Consider the following 19516-nt stretch of genomic DNA (forward strand, 5'->3'; position numbering starts at 1 on the left):
TCCTCTGGCTGTTCTTTCTCAATTTCTTTGTATTCTTCCATCCACACTTTAATTTCTGATATTCCTTGGGATTGCTAATAAATTATCTATTCTTCTCCTATGTACTTGCCCTGAGTGAGCTGATATAATCCCATGGGTTCTGCAGTCAGCTATTTGCCTTTAGACTGCCTCCCCTCTCACTCCTACCCCCTGACTTTCAGATGCGTATGTCCCATTACCTTCTGGTCACCACCAATGGGCTATCTCAGAAGTACTTTATGCTTAACAGGGCCAGAGAGAACTTCTGATCTTTACTATGAAACTGCCCGTGCAAAACTTTCCCCATTTCAAAATATGACAGCTCCTCAGACCCTGGAGTCTTTCCTGATTCTCTTCTTTCTCTCACATTCACAACCAAATTTATTAACAAATCTTGTTGGTTTCTACCTTCAAAATATAAACCAAATCTGACAGTCTTTCCACCTTCACTGCTGTCACATGGGTTCATTTCTACCACTACCTCCTGACCGGATCACTGCAGTTTCCTAAGTATTGTCCCTACTTAAGAGCTTCCCCACGGCAGACTTCCGTCTCATATCCCTCCCTTCTCCTCTGCAAGCCTATTCTCAGCCAGCAGTCAGAGGATTCTTTGTGTTTGCAGACATCTTTACTGAAGGTTTTGTTGTTGTTTAGTTGCTAAGTCATGTTTAGGGAGACTCAAAATTCTACTTTGCAGAAACACAAGCAGCTTAAAATTTAAGGATATTTATTCCTCAAACTCACCTGCCACTTCTGTTATGTTGGGCTTCAATCTTCCTCTACCTTGCCCCCACTTCCGTGCTGTGCTTAGTTGCTCAGTTATGTCTAACTCTTTGCGACTCCACAGACTTTAGCCTGCTAGGCTCCTCTGTCCATGGAGATTCTCCAGGCAAGAATACTGGAGTGGGCCCTCCACTATTGCCATGCCCTCCGCCAAGGGATCTTCCCAACCTAGGGGAACCCAGGTCTCCCACACTGCAGGTGGATTCTCTACCATCTGAGCCACCAGGGAAGCCCACCCCCATTTCTACCCCATTGCTTTTCTCCCTTTCTCTCTGTACTTCCTAATTCCTGTTTATTTAATTTTTTTTTAATGAATCAACTTATTTTTATTCATTTGGCAGTGCAGGCTCTTTAGCTGCGGCATGTGGGCTCTAGTTCCCTGACCAGGGATCAAACCTAGGCTCCTGCACTGGGAGCATAGAGTCTTTACTTTAATTTTGTATAGATAAAACTAAAGAAACAAAAATGAATCTTAAATATGTACATTAATGGATTCTACATATGTCTGTATCTATATTCATATATACACACCACTCAAGTTATACAGAATCCTTCAGCATCCTAGGAGGCTTACCTGTATAGCTTTCATCAACTCCCTTGCTATCTACCCTGTCTGTGTGGAGAGCCCCAGCAGATGGGAAGTTCAGGTCAGGTCAGTGTATTTATTCCTTGGCTCCTCTACAGGGTCACATCAAGTCGCATCACCCTGACGGTCAGTATTCCAAAGTGGCCTTCTGGATGTGACTCCAGGTCCTGATAAGCACTTCCTCCCCTACAGCTCAGACAGTGCAGGACGTCATTCCCTCTAGTTTACTCTGCCCACATCTTTGTAAATGGCTCCTTCATTAAACCCTACTTGAATTACTGCAGTTCAAGTGTGACATGTTTCCTGCTGAGATGCTGTCTGATACAGCAGGTGTTCAGCAAAACCCTGCTCAATAAATGAGTGATGCTGCTTCTAATGAAAGCTTTCTGCAAGGCAGCCTTTTTTGGAGGTAAGGGGGAAAGACAAAGGAATAAAGGGAAACCGGAGAAAGCTCAATCACTGTATCTTGGTCTTCAACTAAGTGATCTTACTATGACTCCATTTCCTTTTCCATAAAAGAAGAGTATTACCTATTCAAGTCTGCCAAATTACACAATACAAAGACACACCATTTAGAAAAATACAAAGGAAGTCGTGTTCTCTAGAGTTGTGCAATGCTGTAACCCCAGAGCTTTCTTTTATGACTATTATGAGAGTAAATGGGGTAATACATGGGAAGCACAGTACGGAAGATGAGATTAGAATAAGGCTTTGTAGGCTACAGTAAGCAATTTGCATTTGGGTTTAGTAGAAATTGGAAGATACTGGAGGCATATTAGCAGAGTGAAGAGAGTCCCTGAGTTTTCCCCCAGGTCAGAATATTTTCCCCCTAAAAATATGCATTTCTTACTCAAGTATCACCTGATCAGAAGTCTTCCTTGACCAAGAGATATAAAACAGAAACATCACCTCTCCCATCCTGCCATGGACTCTAGGGACTGTCCTTCTTGCCTCGTCTTTCTTCCATAGCACCTGGTGTGTCATAAATTGACTCATCTGTTGCTAACACTCCTTCCACCATTCGAATGCAGGTTACACGAGAGCAAGGACTCTGCTTTGTGCAGTATTGCATCCTAAGCTCCTAGAATAGTTCTGGCATTTAGAAGACACTTAATAAGCATTATTTGGATGAATAAAGGAATGAAGAGTGACTAGCAAATAGTAAGTATTTAATGAATGTTAGCAGCTATTATTAGTATGAGTACCATTAAGTCACTTCATAACACCAAACGAAGAATACATACCTTGAATCATTTCACTGATTTTGTTACAGATTCCTACAGCAAAATCCCTTGGGAAAGAGAAAACAATATAATCTTTAAAACCAAAAAAAATTAAATTTGCTTCAGTTTTCTAAGGACTCATATAGAACACAGTAAGCACAGGAGAAAGGCAATATTCCAAATCATAACTAATATTCCTAAGTCAGATGCTGAGGATGGGGAAAGAAATGCAACCAAAACCAAAACTTCACAAAGCAAGTGGGCTTCTGCCAACACTGTTTCCACATGATGTTCAAGGAAAGATGCTGATTTATGAGAATTGTTGCAATTTCATTACTGAATGACACTGTCTGAGATACTCAAGGTCATTATCTCAGTCTACAGTGTTTTAGGACACACTTTTAGTTAAGAAAAGCTTTTGACACACAAGCTAATCATTTATATAAACAATAAAATATACATCAATTAGTCTGAATTTTAGAAAAACAGAGTAAGTATGAAGCAGTAGAAATGCAGTGGGAAATATGGGTAGAGCCAAATTATTTAAAAGTGGCCATTTTTAGATTAAAGACCTAAATGTAAGACCAGATACCATAAAACTCCTAGAGGAAAATAGGCAGAATGCTCTTTGAAATAAATTGCAGTAATATCTTTTTGGAGCTGTCTGCCAGCAAGATGGAAGTAAAAACAAAAATAACCAATGAGACCTAATTAAACATAAAAGCTTTTGCACAGCAGAGGAGACCATAAGCAAAACACAAAGACAACCTACAGAACAGGAGAAAATATAAACAATGCAATTGACAACAGATAAACCTTCAAAATACACAAGCAGCTCATACAGCTCAATATCAAAAAACAAAAAACTCAATTAAAAAAAATGGGCAGAACATCTAAATAGACATTTCCCAAAGAAGAAAGACATACAGATGGCCAAAAGGCACATGAAAAGATGCCCCTCATCACTAATTATTAGAAGTGCAAAGCAAAACTATAATACAATGAGGTATCACCCCACACCAGTCAGAACGGCCGTTTATCAAAACATTCTACAAATAATAAATGCTGGAAAGGGTGTGGAGGAAAGGGAACCTACCTACGAGGTGAGTGGGAAGGTAAATTGGTGCAGCTACTCTGGAAACCAGTATGGAGGTTCCCTAAAAAACTAAAACCAGAACTACCATGATTCAGTTCAGTTCAGTCACTCAGTCGTGTCCCACTCTTTGCGACCCCATGAATCGCAGCACGCCAGGCCTCCCTGTCCATCACCAACTCCCGGAGTTCACTCAGACTCACGTCCATCGAGTCAGTGAAGCCATCCAGCCATCTCATCCTCTGTCGTCCCCTTCTCCTCCTGCCTCCAATCCCTCCCAGTATCAGAGTCTTTTCCAATGAATCAACTCTTTGCATGAGGTGGCCAAAGTACTGGAGTTTCAGCTTTGGCAACATTCCCTCCAAAGAAATCCCAGGGCTGATCTCCTTCAGAATGGACTGGTTGGATCTCCTTGCAGTCCAAGGGACTCTCAAGAGTCTTCTCCAACACCACAGTTCAAAAGCACCAATTCTTCGGCGCTCAGCTTTCTTCACAGTCCAACACTCATATCCATACATGACCACTGGAAAAACCATAGGCTTGACTAGACGGACTTTTGTTGGCAAAGTAATGTCTCTGCTTTTCAATATGCTGTCTAGGTTGGTCATAACTTTTCTTCCAAGGAGTAAGCGTCTTTTAATGTCATGACTTCAATCACCATCTGCAGTGATTTTGGAGCCCCCCAAAATGAAGTCTGACACTGTTTCCACTGTTTCCCCATCTATTTCCCATGGAGTGATAGGACCAGATGCCATGATCTTTGTTTTCTGAATGTTGAGCTTTAAGCCAACTTTTTCACTCTCCTCTTTCACTTTCATCAAGAGGCTTTGTAGTTCCTCTTCACTTTCTGCCATAAGGATGGTGTCATCTGCATATCTGAGGTTATTGATATTTCTCCCGGCAATCTTGATTCCAGCTTGCGCTTCTTCCAGCCCAGTGTTTCTCATGATGTGGGGTCGCACAGAGTTGGACACGACTGAAGTGACTGAAGTGAATTGACTCTGCATATAAGTTAAATAAGTAGGGTGACAATATACCGCCTTGATGTACTCCTTTTCCTATTTGGAACCAGTCTGTTGTTCCATGTTCAGTTCTAACTGTTGCTTCGTGACCTGCATACAGGTTTCTCAAGAGGCAGGTCAGGTGCTCTGGTATTCCTATCTTTTTCAGAATTTTCCACAGTTTACTGTGATTCACACAGTCAAAGGCTTTGGCATAGTCAATAAAGCAGAAATACATGTTTTTCTGGAACTCTCTTGCTTTTTCCATGATCCAGCGGATGTTGGCAATTTGACCTCCGGTTCCTCTGCCTTTTCTAAGATCCTGCAATCCCATCACTGGGCATATACTCAGAGAAAAACATAATTTGAAGAGATACATGCACCTCAATGCTGACTGCAGCACTATTTACATGGAAGTAAACTAAATGTCCATCAACAGATGAATGGATGAAGAAGACGTGGTGTATATTACAATGGAACATAACTCAGCCACAAAAAAGAAGAAATAATGCCATTTGCAGCAACAAGGATGAATCCAGAGATTATCATACCCAATGAAATAAGCCAGATTAAGAAAGACAAATATTTTATGATATTACTAATACATGGAATAAAAAAAAATGATAGAAATGAACTTATTTGCAAAACAGAGATAAACCCACAGATACAGAAAACAGATTTGTAGTCACCAAGGGGAAGGGGGGAGGAGGGATAAATTAGAAGTTAGGGATTAACATACGTACACCACTAAATATAAACTAGACAACCAACAGGATCTACTATATAGCACAGGGAACTATATTCAATATTTTATAATAACCTATATGGGAAAAGAATATAAAGAAGATATATATATGTATAATTGAATACTCTGCTGTATACCTAAAAATAACATTGTTAAGTATACTTCAATTAAATAAATAAATAAAATTTTAAAGTAGCCATTTTCAAAATATTGTATATCTGAAAAGTATTTTCTAAGGTGTCGCTTTTGAGTCTGTTGCAACTGAAATAACACTGAATGTTGCAAAAGTTATCAGTAACATGAATCTTTGGGATAAAACTATACAATATGTAAGGAAAGATGATACAGGTAACATGATCAAACTTGGTTCTTTCAGTCACGATTCATGACACATAAGGCATGAAATACTTTCGCTCTGCAGTTCAATGGATGTCTATATAAAATATTTTCTGCCATTAAGATATTATTTTAACATTCTCTGACAAAATGAAAAGTACGCGTAAATTACACAGCGGCTGTCTGCAGGGTAAGCACCATGCAATCCTTAGAGTTATGAGATGAACTAGCCATTTTTTCATGAAACTCCAAAACTATTCAGAAATGGCTATTTGCAGGTATCCTTAAAGAGATAAATAAAGTAAGCATGTAACTTTAAGAAAAATAACGGTAAATTTTTTGCCAATCCTAGCTTCTAAACAAAAACTAGCACTTCAGAAAACTTCTGTCACCATGAGCTTGACAGCTTAATACTTAAAGCCTTTCCTGATGAGATCAGTGGTGATAACAACAAATATGATCCTTTGATATTTAACAACAAATTTGATACTTTACAATGGAAAGGGCCAACATTTGGTAGACCTGCATTAACAGAGTGAACTAATATTTCCCCAAAGACCAATGTCTAAGTTATAAAACCATACATAGGTAAGGGATGCCAACGGATTTCAATGTAATAGTACACGTTCACTGAAACGGTTTTAGAGTTCACACTGCAACTAACTTTTACGAACCAGCAATTTTCTAGTTCTGTTAAGAGATCAAGGAAAAATAAGCATGATTACCTACAAAACCTTTAAAAATACTCCTCTCTTTTTCAACTATGTATCTGTGTGAGGCTGGCATTTTTTCATATAATTTAACCAAAACATCACATTGTAAAAGAAATGGTGAATGCAGAACCAGATGTGACAATCCAGCCCGACATTAAAGAGATTTGTCAAAATGTAAAAAACAACATCCCTCTTCCCACAAAATTGATTTTTGTTTTGGAAGAATATTTTCATAAAGATATTTTTGTGTCAACACATTAGGAATTTGTTATTCTTTAAATGAATTAATAATATATTTTAAGTTTAGGCATTTTCATCTCTAATACAGTAAATACCAATCAATGTAATCTATATAAACATAAAAAGCTCTTTGAGAACGTTAATAATGCTGAAGAGTGTAAAGAGATTCTGATACCAAGTAGTTTGAAAATTACTACTCTGATATCAGCCTTATATTCAATAAGAAAAAGTAAGCTGTAAATGTATTTTGGGTACAAGGCAAGAGGTATATTAGGTATCTATAGATGACCTGTTCACCTTTCAGAGCACTCTTATATTTGTTATTCCTTCTGCTTGGAATATCCTTCCTCCAGATGGCTGCCTCTTCTTCAGGACTGTTTCAGCTCAAATGCCACCTCTCTGGGGAGGCTATCCCCAATCACTCTACCTAAGGAGCTTACTTAGGTCATCATCATAATGATAAAACTACTTTATTTTTCTGTAACATTAATGAGCAGCTGAAACTACTGTGGGTTTACACAGCAACAGAGAATTCATCTTTTCCACTCCTGTATTCCTGCTGCTTGGAATAGAGTCTGGACATGATGGATATTCACTAAGTATTTCTTAACTAACTAAATAATAACTTTTTTAACAAATGCAAAATTTAAAAATCTGTTACGGGCCTCTAGGGTCAATAAACTGCAAGTTTGAAGCCTGGAGTTTTCTCTTTTTTTTGGTCTAATAATATTTTTAAAAATTCTTAATGGCAGCATTAAAAATACGTTAAGAATATATAGTCTCATTCGCTGAGACTACAGAATAATCTGATTCTCCAGCTTCTTCCCACCCCAAATTCAGATCTGACAACACTGGTCATATTTCCTGCACCATCACTGTCAGCTGGTACCCAGGAGCAGTTACCCTTTCAGATGGTGTGCACGTTCCAGTCCACCAGTGACCACTAGAGGTCACCACTCTGCTTGACAATGCCTCCCAGGTTCCTGAAGCCATTGGGGTTTGTAATTCCTCCTCTGGGACTAGCTCTTAATTAAAACCTTTTTGGGGGCATAGCGGTCAAGAATCCGCCTGCCAATGCAGGAGATTCAAAAGACACAGGTTCAATTCCTGGGTCAGGAAAATCCCCTGGAGAAGGAATTGGCAACCTGCTCCAGCATTCTTGCCTGCAAAATTTCATGGACAGAGGAGCCTGGCAGGCTATAGTCCATGGGGTCACAAAGAGCTGGCCACAACTGAGCACGCACACCTTCAGAACAAGTTACCTGTGGTTATGGTAGCAGACAGGTAGACATAGGATGAAATCAATTTTAAAAGCCTTTGTTTGGTCAACTACTCTAAGATCCAAAACTAATAAAGATACTAAGATAAAAATCCATCGTACTGGTTGAGATATCTGATCTCAAACCAGGTCATCATTTCTGAGGGAAGTGCATGCACTGTTCAGTCGTGTCTGACTCTTTGTGACCCCATGGATTGCAGCCCACCTCTGTCCATGGAACTTCCCATGGTAAATGCTAATCTGGAAAAGGTGTATTTTCTTGATTTTCACACTCTAATACATTCCGCTAAGTACTTCAGACTTAACTATTGCACTAATTTGGTATGTTTAAACATCACAAATCACAAGTATACCATGTTAAAGCCTGGTATGTTAAAAACTGCTTCTGTGTTTAAACTGTTAAATGTTTACTAGTCATCAATTTTATAAATGAAGAATCATGTAGTTCCTATGTTACTTAGTCTTAATCTTTTCCAAGATAGATCAGAAATTCCACAGCTGATAAAATTAGCTTCTGATAATAACACATGAGAAAAACTGAGCCAAAAATGATTTTCATAAGCAAATTCTAATACTGAATCACAAATTTATCATCTACATTTAGAAAACTATTTTTAGAGCTACTCCAAGTACACACGTAATTGGACAGATTTAAAGTACTCACACCTTGACAGTGGTGATCAGATGATAAATATTCACCAGCTATAACTCTTAACCAATAAAAGTAATTTTTAAAAAGTTCCTACAATACCCATGACTCTCAATAAGAAAAAATGCCAATTTTCAAAAGCACAAATAGGGATCATCTTTACTTAGATATTTCTCTTCCTCATTTACTGTCACACCTACTACTTTCAATCAGTAAATAAAAGAATACACAGTTTATGTTCTCTAATCTCCTTTTCCAATGAATAATCCTGGAATTCTGAAGGTTTGATAGGAGCAGCTGAAGAGATGAATAAGCATATAATTAAACTATAAAGAAAGATCATTGGTGATTATCTCAAGTCTTATCCAAATTTAGCAGAGGCTCTTAATATAAATGCTATTTTTACATTTAAAAATTCATTAGTCACCTGATTATAAATCAAAACTTGCTCCTAGCAGGATATACAGAAATTTGTGAAAAAGAAAATAAAAATAAGATAATATCTTCACTCAGAGACAATATTTCGATACATATCCTAGTCTCTTTTCTATTCCATAAATACTTGCTTTTCAAATAAACCTATAATATCACATAACCTATTATATAACCTGTTTTCAAATATATTTCTAAAATACATTAGTTATAAAAGCTGATATAGTATTTCAATGTATGATCCTATTTATCTTATTGGCACACTGGTTGGAACTGGTTACTAATTTTTTTTGTTATTACAACCTTATAACTAGCACCCTTGGAAGTATCAGTACACACTGCTGATTCCTTAGGATAAATTCTTATAAGTGGATTTTCTAGGTCCAAGGGATGTACAAAGTACATATTACCAAAATGCCCTCCAGAAAGCAGTGTTACTTTCACATTATCAGTCAGTAAAAGAAATAGTATTATTTTTTAGAGAGGATAATCAGTAAGTCAAACACATTAATAAAACTACGGCCAATATTTCATCAAAAAATAATAAATATATGTAGAGAAAAACACTATTTTATAAGATAACAGAGTATGATACCCCAAAGAAGTTAAAATTGGTTTCAATTCCAGTTATTATCTCTGTCAAACTGTCCAGACTTGAGAAGATAGTAAGAAAATAATAATTTAGGATTAGGACAGTATAGGTTTGGGGAAAACACCTCAGTGGACAAAGCTTCTGCTTCCCAATGAAGCCTTCCCCAACTATTCTAATCCCAGGCTGATTCTGTCCTTCTGGGAGCTTTAATTTCATTCACAGTTAATGCTAACATCTGTACTTAACTCTTCTGTTTTATGGATTTATGTCCTGTTTTCCCAACATGATAGAAACACCCTTGGAAAACACATCTTGCAGTTTACATTTTTCTATATCCCTTAGTGTTTACATATATAAATGAGCTATTCTTTCAAAACCTCTTCTTGGGAAGCCAAACTATAAAAGGCCTAGGCTTACTTTGACTGTGCAGAGAAGTTAGCAGCAGCAAAAACAGCAGCTTCAACTTCTACATTATCATGTGAATCCAGACTCTGACGAATACTATGATGAGCATTCTTCCTCTCGGGAATTATTGATGCCAGACTTCCCAACATCCTACACAAACAGAGAAACCCAAAAAGAATGGAAATACAATAAGTTCAAGGTCAGAAAAGGAAGAAACAGGCAAAGCTTACCAAAAATAAAGTTTGTAGGTCACTCTATAAATCTCAGGTTAATGACATATCAATTTTAAAAATCAGCGACTCAAGTTCTGTAAACATTTTACCATACTTCAACATGTAAGAAAAATTAACATGGTTAATTTAACACAAGCAAAAACTTTTTTTAAAAATCACCTTGAAGTACATGCCAAGTACCAAAGAGAGCCCAGGAAAACAAACTTTTGAATTACTAAAGCATCAAAATGCCATTTTCCAATGTTGTATAAAGAAGTCCATTTTAGCAAAGCATTAAGAGTCCAATATTTTTGCTATTAAGCAGACCCACAAAGTAAAAATGTAAGACTTCCCAGTCTTTTTTCCACATCAGTAATTACTTATATCATAATTTTCAAATCTCTCAACATCAAGAGAAGTAGAGGATGTCCCCTGGGGCTCATATCAGAATAGAGAAAGGTATAGTTTAGGTAAGTGATCAAAAATCCAAAGTTTACACATACTAATTTCATAGATGACAGACCTAAAAAGAGGATATGGTTCAAGCTGGTTTTAAGGCTTACAAAATGAAATTCTACCAAAATTTTTTTAATGCCAAGAAAGAAAAGGAAATGCTGAAGAAACTAAGGTGGTTGTACCTGGCATTCTCCAAGGAGTCAAGATATAAATTATCATATATAAAAATGAGCACATAATCAAGGATGAATATAGAAAACGGACACGGAACAGGAAGAACAAGGTCAGAAAGGTAAAAGTTCAAAATAAGCATGAGGCTTCCCTGGTGGCTCAGAGGTTAAAGCATCTGCCTGCAATGCGGGAGACCCAGGTTCAATCCGTGGGTCAGGAAGAGCCCCTGGAAAAGGAAATGGCAACCCACTCCGGTGTCCTTGCCTGGGAAATCCTCATGGATGGAGAAGCTTGGTAGGCTACAGTCCATGGGGTCACAAAGAGTCGGACATGACTGAGCAACTTCACTTTCTTTCTTTCAAATCATACTTACATTTGAGTGAATAGATCAGAACATCTACCTATAAAACGAGTGTCTCAAACATAAGTTACCAAAACTGTATCATAGACGGTTAGCTCTAAAGCATTTATAGATTGGGATGGTTACCATATTTTCTCATTGACTCTTACTAGGAAAAACAAAAATGAATTCCTAATATTCAGAATAACAGAAGTAAATGTACGGCCTTTTGGGGGTATAGAAATACAGCTCAAACAATCTTGTGGTGACTTAGTGGCATAACAGAATATACCGGAGTGTGATGGCTCTTGCAACAGGGTCATTACTATGAATCACAGAGAAAATTCTCTTCACAAACTCATCCACATTTAGGATCTTCTCCAAATGCTTCTCACTTTGTTGGGTAACTTTAAGAACACACAGCCTCAGGAAATTGTTTCTAGGAAGAACCACAGATAAAATGAATTAGACCACTTTAGGAAAGTAATATTTAATTAGGAATCAAAGCAACACAAATGATACTAATAAATTTTAGCAACAGCCAATGTTTTGCAATCTTAACATTCTGTTTTACCACAGAAACAGTCAAAAGTCTGTACAGTCATCCTGTGATATCCGCAGTGTGGAGGGGAACTAATTCCAGGACTAGCCCCTCACCAAACCCAAATCCTTGGAGACTGAACTCCCTTCTGCAAAATGGCACAGTGCCTGCGCATCCTCTCACATAGTTTAAATCATCTCTAGATTACTTATAATAGCTAATACAACGTAAATGCTATGTAAAGTAGTGTAAGTACAATGTAACTAGTGGCCAGTGGGCGGCAAGTTCAAGTTTTGCTTTTTGGAACTTTCTGGAATTAATTATCTTCCCAAATATTTTTGACCTGTGGTTGGTAGAACCCATGGATGTAGAACCCTGAGATGAGTACTAAGCATAAGCAGTTAGCAGAGCCTGTAGTCCTGCAGGAAGGCACCCAAACAGCTGTAACGTAGAGAGAAGCCTGGGAGCCAAACTCAATGTCCTCAATCCTACTAGAACCAAGAAGATGGTCTTCCTCCTCTCAAGCTAATTCTACAGCTTCTTTTCTGCAAGTCTGATTAGGTTTGTGTGTAAGCACACGAGTATATGGAGAATGGTGGAAAGAAGTGGGAAAGGAAATGGCGTAGACAGAACAGGTATATATTCAGGCTCTGCTTACATGTTTCAGGCACTCCACAGTGGCCCATAATCTCATGTAACGTGTAATCTCATGTTATAAAAATGAATTGTTAAATCAGAAACTTCTCAAAATGAGCTACACAAAGCCACAGATATTTCCAAAATACACAATTATATACCAAGGTTGTCTTTAATTTTGAATTATCCTGTCCCCCAAAGAAATAAGTACTCTCTGCCTTATACCCTTTACTTTGGCTCAAAATGCCATTAAATTTCACACCAAAATTTGTTGTGAATTTCCACGTGCGTCCACTAAAATGGTAAAAAAACAAAAACAAAAAACCATCATGTGGAAGTCCGAAAAGGCAAAAAGAATACAGACTACAATATAAAACAAAGAAATATGAACAAAGTGCTTTAGGATCCAAGGGCTTAAAAAGACTTACCCAACTCTGAAAACATCAGCTAACTTTAGGAATGCAGAATTGATGAGAATAGGGAATGGATACTTCTGAAAGAGTCTGGGAAAGCGGACAACTGCTTCACACTGTTCACCAAGTTTGCCAGATCTTAGACCTATGGAAACCATTAAAAGGGAAGAACAGATTAGAAATTTTTGACTATAGTAAGGCAAAAACAGCAAATACCAACACAGTATTACAGACTAAAATTATTTACACAGTAAAATTACAATCATTCTTAACAATTAGATAAAGTACAGTAGTAACTTGTTTTCAAAAATAAAAATGACACATGAAATAGTAATTTTGGAAAGTGCCACCTTAAGATATAAGAGAAACTTTTTTTTTTAAGGTTGATTTGATAGAATATTTGGGGCCACAAGTAAATCTCAACAAATATGAAATGACTGAAATCATATTACATATGTTCTCCATTACAACATAATGGAATTAAATTAAAAATCAGTAAGAGAGAAATATTTAAAAATTTTCAAATATACTGGAAATTAAGCAACACAGTTATTTAAAAAACCCAATAAGATGAACCATTGAAAGAATTAAAAGTGTAAAAGAAGAAATCAGAAGAGAAATTTAGAAGAGGAAAAAAAGAAACTCAATCCTTAATTTGCACCATATACAAAAATTAATTCAAAATGAACCACAGACTTAAGAGTAACAGCTAAAATTATGAAGCATATAGAAAAAAGGAAGAAATCTTTGTATGCTTGTATTATGCAAATAATTCTTAGATAAAACACAAAAAGTGGGCTTTTTAAAGATTAAAAAATAAGTTTAAACTTCATAAAAATTTAAAACTTACACTTTTCAAAATATACTTTTCTGAATAAAAAAACAAGCCACATACTGGAAGAGATATTTATAGAACATGTATCTGATAAAGGACTTCATTCATAGCTCTTATATCTCTAGAAAGCTCAGTTTTTTAAATGGGCAAGATGTGAAGAGAAATTTCACTACAAAGGAAATACAGATGGCAAATATAAGCACATGAACAGATGCTCATCATTATTAGTCATCCAGGAACTGTAAATTAAAAACAACAGTACGATACCACTACACACCCACTAGAATGGCGAAAAATTCCCAGTCCATCAACTGGTGAATGAATAAACAAACTGTGATATCTCCATATAATAGTCTCTTACTCAGCGTTCAAGAAACTAAGATCATGGCATCTGGTCCCATCACTTCATGGCAAATAGATGGGGACAAAAATGGAAACAGTAACAGACTTCGTTTTCTTGGGCTCCAAAATCTCTGCAGACAGTGACTGCAGCCATGAAATTAAAAGATGTTTGCTCCTTGGAAGAAAAGCTATGACAAACCTAGACAGCACATTAAAAAGCAGAGACACCACTTTGCCAACAAAGGTCCATCTAGTCAAAGCTATTGTTTTTCTAGCAGTCGTGTACAGATGTGAAATATGGACCATAAAGAAGGCTGAATACCGAAGAAATGACGATTTCGAATTGTGGTGCTGGAGCTCTTGAGAGTTCCTTGGACAGCAAGATCAAACCAGTCCATCCTAAAGGAAATCAACCCTGAATATTCATTGGAAGGACTGATGCTGAAGCTGAAGCTCTGATACTTTGGTCACCTGATGAGAAGAGCCGACTCACTGGAAAAGACCCTGATGCTGGGAAAGATTGAGGACAGGAGGAGGAGGAGGCAACAGAGGATGAAAAGGTTGGATGGCATCACTGACTCAATGGACATGAGTTTGAGCAAGCTCCAGGGGACACTGAAGTTCAGGGAAGCCTGGGGTGCTGCAGTCCATGGGGTCAGGAAGAGTCAGACACAACTTAGTGACAGAACAACAGCAGCAGCAAAAAAAAAAAAAGGAACCCGTTACTGATGCACAGCATGGGTGGATCTCAAAATCATCACGCTAAATCAAAGAAGTCAGACCGAAAAGACTACTCTATGACTATATATTACATGACATTCTGGAAAAAGCAAAGCTATGAAGACAGAAAGTGGAAAGTGGTTGCCGAAAGCTAAAGAAAGACTGACCACAAAGGGGCACGAGGAAGTTCTAGGGGTGAAATATTCCAGGCAGTGGTTTCATGACTATATACATTTGGTGAACTTTATTACACACAAATTATGCCTCAATGAATGATTCCTTTTTTTTTTTTTTGGCTGCACTGCTTATGGGATCTTAATTCCCAGATCAGAGATTGAACCCAGGCCCTCAACAGTGAAACCGTGGAGCCCTAAATGCTGGACCACCAGGGAATTCCCTCAGTGAATTTGATTTTTCAAAAATCCAACAAACAGTTCATGTTCAATCCTTAAAAAAATCCATTAAGAATGAATATCCTGATATGAAATTAATAGTATCACCTTCAAATAATTTTTATTATTTTGCCACTTATAAAATGCTGATTATATCTGCACAAGAATAAGTGCCCATGAATACCTCTGTTCAGTAAAGTTAGTTCACTGTTTAAAAATGACAAAGGAAATATCTGGGGTTGAAACAAGGAATGTTGCTTGCCATTCAGTCCTACAAGGAATGAGTCACTGACCTACAGTACACCCTGAAAGGAATTCAGCTTAAAGAACTAGATGAGGCACTCTGTGTTTTAAGGAAAACAGGCCAAACATGCCCTTAGGCAGTTATATTTCAGGGGAAAAAAGTTTATGAACCCGGAGTCCTGCATTTCCCACACTTAGAAAAGCACTGAAGTCATTAACTGAGATGTGTGTTCCTTGAAATCGTCAGTAACCTACCGCGATGTCCGCTGGCTTGCACGTACTCCTTAGTCAAAATTGCATGATATACTGACCTCTCCCCCTACGTCTTCAAAGCGATTTCTCAGAGCTTTCTGGAAAGCTGTCTCCAGGGCTACAGTCCTCAGTGAGACACTGACTGAAACTGAACTCACCGCTCGTACACTGTGCGGATGATTCCCGGTGGACAGAGGGCTCTTTCCTGGGTGCCTCTTTGTCTCAATGTGGAAGACTTACAAAGTAAATGTGCACATGCAATTTCTACAACTTACTAATGAATTAAGTTCTGTAGGCACACTCAGGTTAGTTATCTGGTACTGGGAACATATTTCCTTATAGGAAAAAAAAAAATAGCACCATCAGTACTTAACAGTACTCTGTAATCTAATGGCTGCTTATAATAAAAGTTCTTAAGGGAAAATTAATCCAAAATTAATTTCTAACTGAGATATTCAGAACATATCCCTTCTTTGCCTGCTCCCCTCTCCCTACACACCTCACTCACCAACTTCCATACACATAAGAACTGCCACTAGGAGCTCTTGGAGTCTTCTTCCCATTAAATGCACTAAGTGCCAACAGAGACCTTCTAGGTGACTAGCAACAGCTCCTGAAGCCTTGAAAAGGTGGTCAAGGGACACAAAGCCAGGGCAGTGAAGGGAAAGAAAGGCAAGCCTCAAGACAGAGGTGAAGGCAGAGAAGGGAGAGATGTGTGCTTGTGTACGTGTGCCGGGGGAATGGACTGCTGGGGGAACCCAGAGCAACTGGGTTTGCTTCCTTCTCTCTCTCTCCCTGGTTGAGTGATGCACACGACAGCAAAGTTCTGTTTGTAATAAATTAGCCTTAGTTGGGATGGAAAAGGGAAAGAAGGAAGTAGCCTAGGCACAAGGAGTCTCTTCAACAGAAGACGATCCACTTTACCTTCCCTTTAAAACAGAACCTCAGACCAATTTATTTAAACTGATTTAAAATGTGCCAAAGATAATTCTGCATCTGCCAGAGAAATATTCTGATTTCTCTAGTGTGGTCAATTTTTATTTAAGATAGACATTTATTCCTGTAACAGAGCCTTGGGTACATGAGCTAAAGAACAGTAAATGTCTTGCTTATTTTCTGATATGAGAGTCGTCTTATGAGAGAGGAAATGAGAAGGTAGGGTGCAAAAGAGAGAAATGCATTCAGTTCAGTTCAGTTCAGTCACTCAGTCGTGTCCGACTCTTTGCAACCCCATGAACCACAGCATGCCAGGCTGCCCTGACCATCACCAACTCCCGGAGTCCACCCAAACTCATGTCCATTGATGTCGGTGATGCCATCCAACCATCTCATCCTCTGTCATCCCCTTCTCCTTCTGCCCTCAATCTTTCCCAGCATCAGGGCCTTTTCCAATGTGTCAGCTCTTTGCCTCAGGTGGCCAAAGTAATGGAGTTTCAGCTTCAACATCAGTCCTTCCAATGAACACCCAGGACTGATCTCCTTTAGGATGGACTGGTTGGATCTCCTTGCAGTTCAAGGGACTCTCAAGAGTCTTCTCCAACACCATAGTTCAAAAGCATCAATTCTTCAGCACTCAGCTTTTCTTTATAGTCCAACTCTCACAACCATACGTGACTACTGGAAAAACCATAGCCTTGACCAGTCGGTCCTTTGTTGACAAAGTAATGTCTCTGCTTTTTAATATGCTGTCTAGGTGGGTCATAACTTTCCTTCCAAGGAGTAAGCGTCTTTTAATTTCATGGCTGCAGTCACCATCTGCAGTGATTTTGGAGCCCCCAAAAATAAAGTCTGACACTGTTTCCACTGTTTCCCCATCTATTTCCTATGAAGTGATAGGACCAGATGCCATGATCTTCGTTTTCTGAATGTTGAGCTTTAAGCCAACTTTTTCACTCTCCTCTTTCATTTTCATCAAGAGTCTCTTTAGTTCCTCTTCACTTTCTGCCATAAGGGTGGTGTCATCTGCATATCTGAGGTTAAGAAGTACATTAAGGCCTATGATATAGCAACATTTCTGTGGTAGGAGATAGATGAACCTCTGGGCCCGACAGCTGATGTTTGTTAAGTGGAATAAAATTGAAGCTTTCTTCTCATCCAGATACCCCAAGGACAAAGCTAGTGGCAAAAGCTGAGCTCTGCTAAAGTAGAGAGATAAGGTCCCCATTCCTGAGGTCAAGGAAGACTTCCCTATGTATACATGCACAGAAGGCTGTTTGGGGGTCAAAAAGGGAAGCACCCCCCACCCCCAAAGTAAGCGTGGACATGCACCCACAAGCCTGTGTGGTGGTATCCATCATAACAAAAAGTTGCACACCCATCTTGGGGAGGGTCCTAGGACCAGTCAGGCGTAAAGAAAGAAACAAGATAATTGGCCAAATGCAAACAAAGACCCAGAAGGACTGTCCTATTTAAGTGATTTAACCACATTCTTTCTGTGCTCCTCATTCAGGATGCCCGCCCTCCTCCCCTGGTGTGTGTGTCTGCCTCGTTTCTGGTTTACTGCGCTCCTCCTCATTAGACAGGACACCAAACCCTTTTGCTCAGGGTATGTAATTCTGCCTTGCTTCTATCTTACACTATTTCTGTGCACTCCCCAACATGTTATGCTGTGTCTCTAATAAAAACTTTTACCTGTTTTCATGGTTTTTGCCTCCTGAAAACATTCTTGCTTTCAAACTGGGGAAAGAGCCAAGGCCATTTTGTTTCTAGCCTCCATTCTCTGGCAGACTACTAGTCAGGATTCCTGTTTTCCATCCAGGCTACCCAGGTTCCAATCCTGAAGGAGGCAGCAAAGACCTCTTTTCTGAGCTGCTCACTGCTCTCCCCAGGAGATCATTCTGAGCCTGGGACAGTATGGTATCCAGCTTGCTTGCTCCAGGCCAATTTTAAATCCAATATAAGCCAAGCACCTGAAAACAGGGGCTCAGCACAATCAGATCTTACTCTTAGAGGGGTTTAAGAGAGGTTATTCACTTTACTTCTGATGCTAGCTACAACGAATCTGAGGGAAAATGCCCTGATCAAAAGACCTAAGCGTGATCATAAGAATGCTCCTGTGAAGACCTACTGCAGACGGATGTGATTGCCTTTTACTGTATTTTACCTTTTACTCTCCCGCCAAAGAAACAGAGTTCTCTTCCCTTCCAGTGCCTGGAGATAAATAGCACTTAACTTAGTCACAACACACAGGGAGACTAGGAAGAACTAAAGCAAGATGTCTGTGAACTGCTTAATCAAAAGTCATTTGGCAGCAGTGAAATTTCTCCTATTTCTCACTTAAAATGTGCAGAACACTTTGCTAGGCCAGTGGTTTATCAGCTCTGGTTCTGCATCAAAAACATTTGTGAAAATTTTCAAAAATGTCTATGCTAGGGTTCCTCCCCAAACCTAGCAAATCTCCAGGGTGGGGGCCCAGGCAGGAATGACGCTGCTTTGAGAAGAAAGACAAGTAGATTCTCAAGCTAGTCTTTGCCATGTATCTTATTTGACTTAAAACTATTAATAGTAGACCCCTGAATCTGGCCCTCAAAATAATTTTATGATACAATGTTTTTTAAAGGTTTTGAATGCACTGTCAAATCTTAAAAAATGAAATGAGATTTCACATAAAACCCAGGATTGAGGCTTTTTCTGAAAATTTAAAAGATCTGAAATGTCTCTGAAGAAGCTGAGAGAGCCGTGACTAAAGAAACATTGTAGTATTGCAGGTCTGTGTCGAAAGCCAGTTAGGGTTTGTATCATTTCTGATAATAGCCACAAACATACCTAGTTGTATGACTTTCTCCAGCAATCTTTGGCTGCCTTTGGGCACACGTAACTAGAATAGAATCTTGGATGAAAATTTAAAGTACTGGTAAGAAATTAATGA

General features: G+C 38.6%; 1 protein-coding gene across 2 annotated transcripts in view; it reads right to left on the reverse strand.

Annotated features, from left to right (window-relative positions):
- The window catches only part of INTS7 (integrator complex subunit 7), an 81908-nt gene that overhangs the window by 55626 nt on the left and 6766 nt on the right, over window positions 1–19516 (reverse strand). For both annotated transcript variants that reach the window (XM_040263118.1, XM_040263117.1), the window contains exons 2-5: window positions 12880–13009; window positions 11567–11713; window positions 10108–10245; window positions 2632–2678 (exon numbers count right to left, since the gene is read on the reverse strand). In XM_040263118.1, coding sequence (XP_040119052.1) covers window positions 2632–2678; window positions 10108–10245; window positions 11567–11713; window positions 12880–13009 — 462 coding nt within the window. The remainder of the gene's footprint in view (window positions 1–2631; window positions 2679–10107; window positions 10246–11566; window positions 11714–12879; window positions 13010–19516) is intronic.

This window comes from Oryx dammah, unplaced genomic scaffold, assembly GCF_014754425.2.
Source record: "Oryx dammah isolate SB20612 unplaced genomic scaffold, SCBI_Odam_1.1 HiC_scaffold_21, whole genome shotgun sequence".
Taxonomy (NCBI): domain Eukaryota; kingdom Metazoa; phylum Chordata; class Mammalia; order Artiodactyla; family Bovidae; genus Oryx; species Oryx dammah.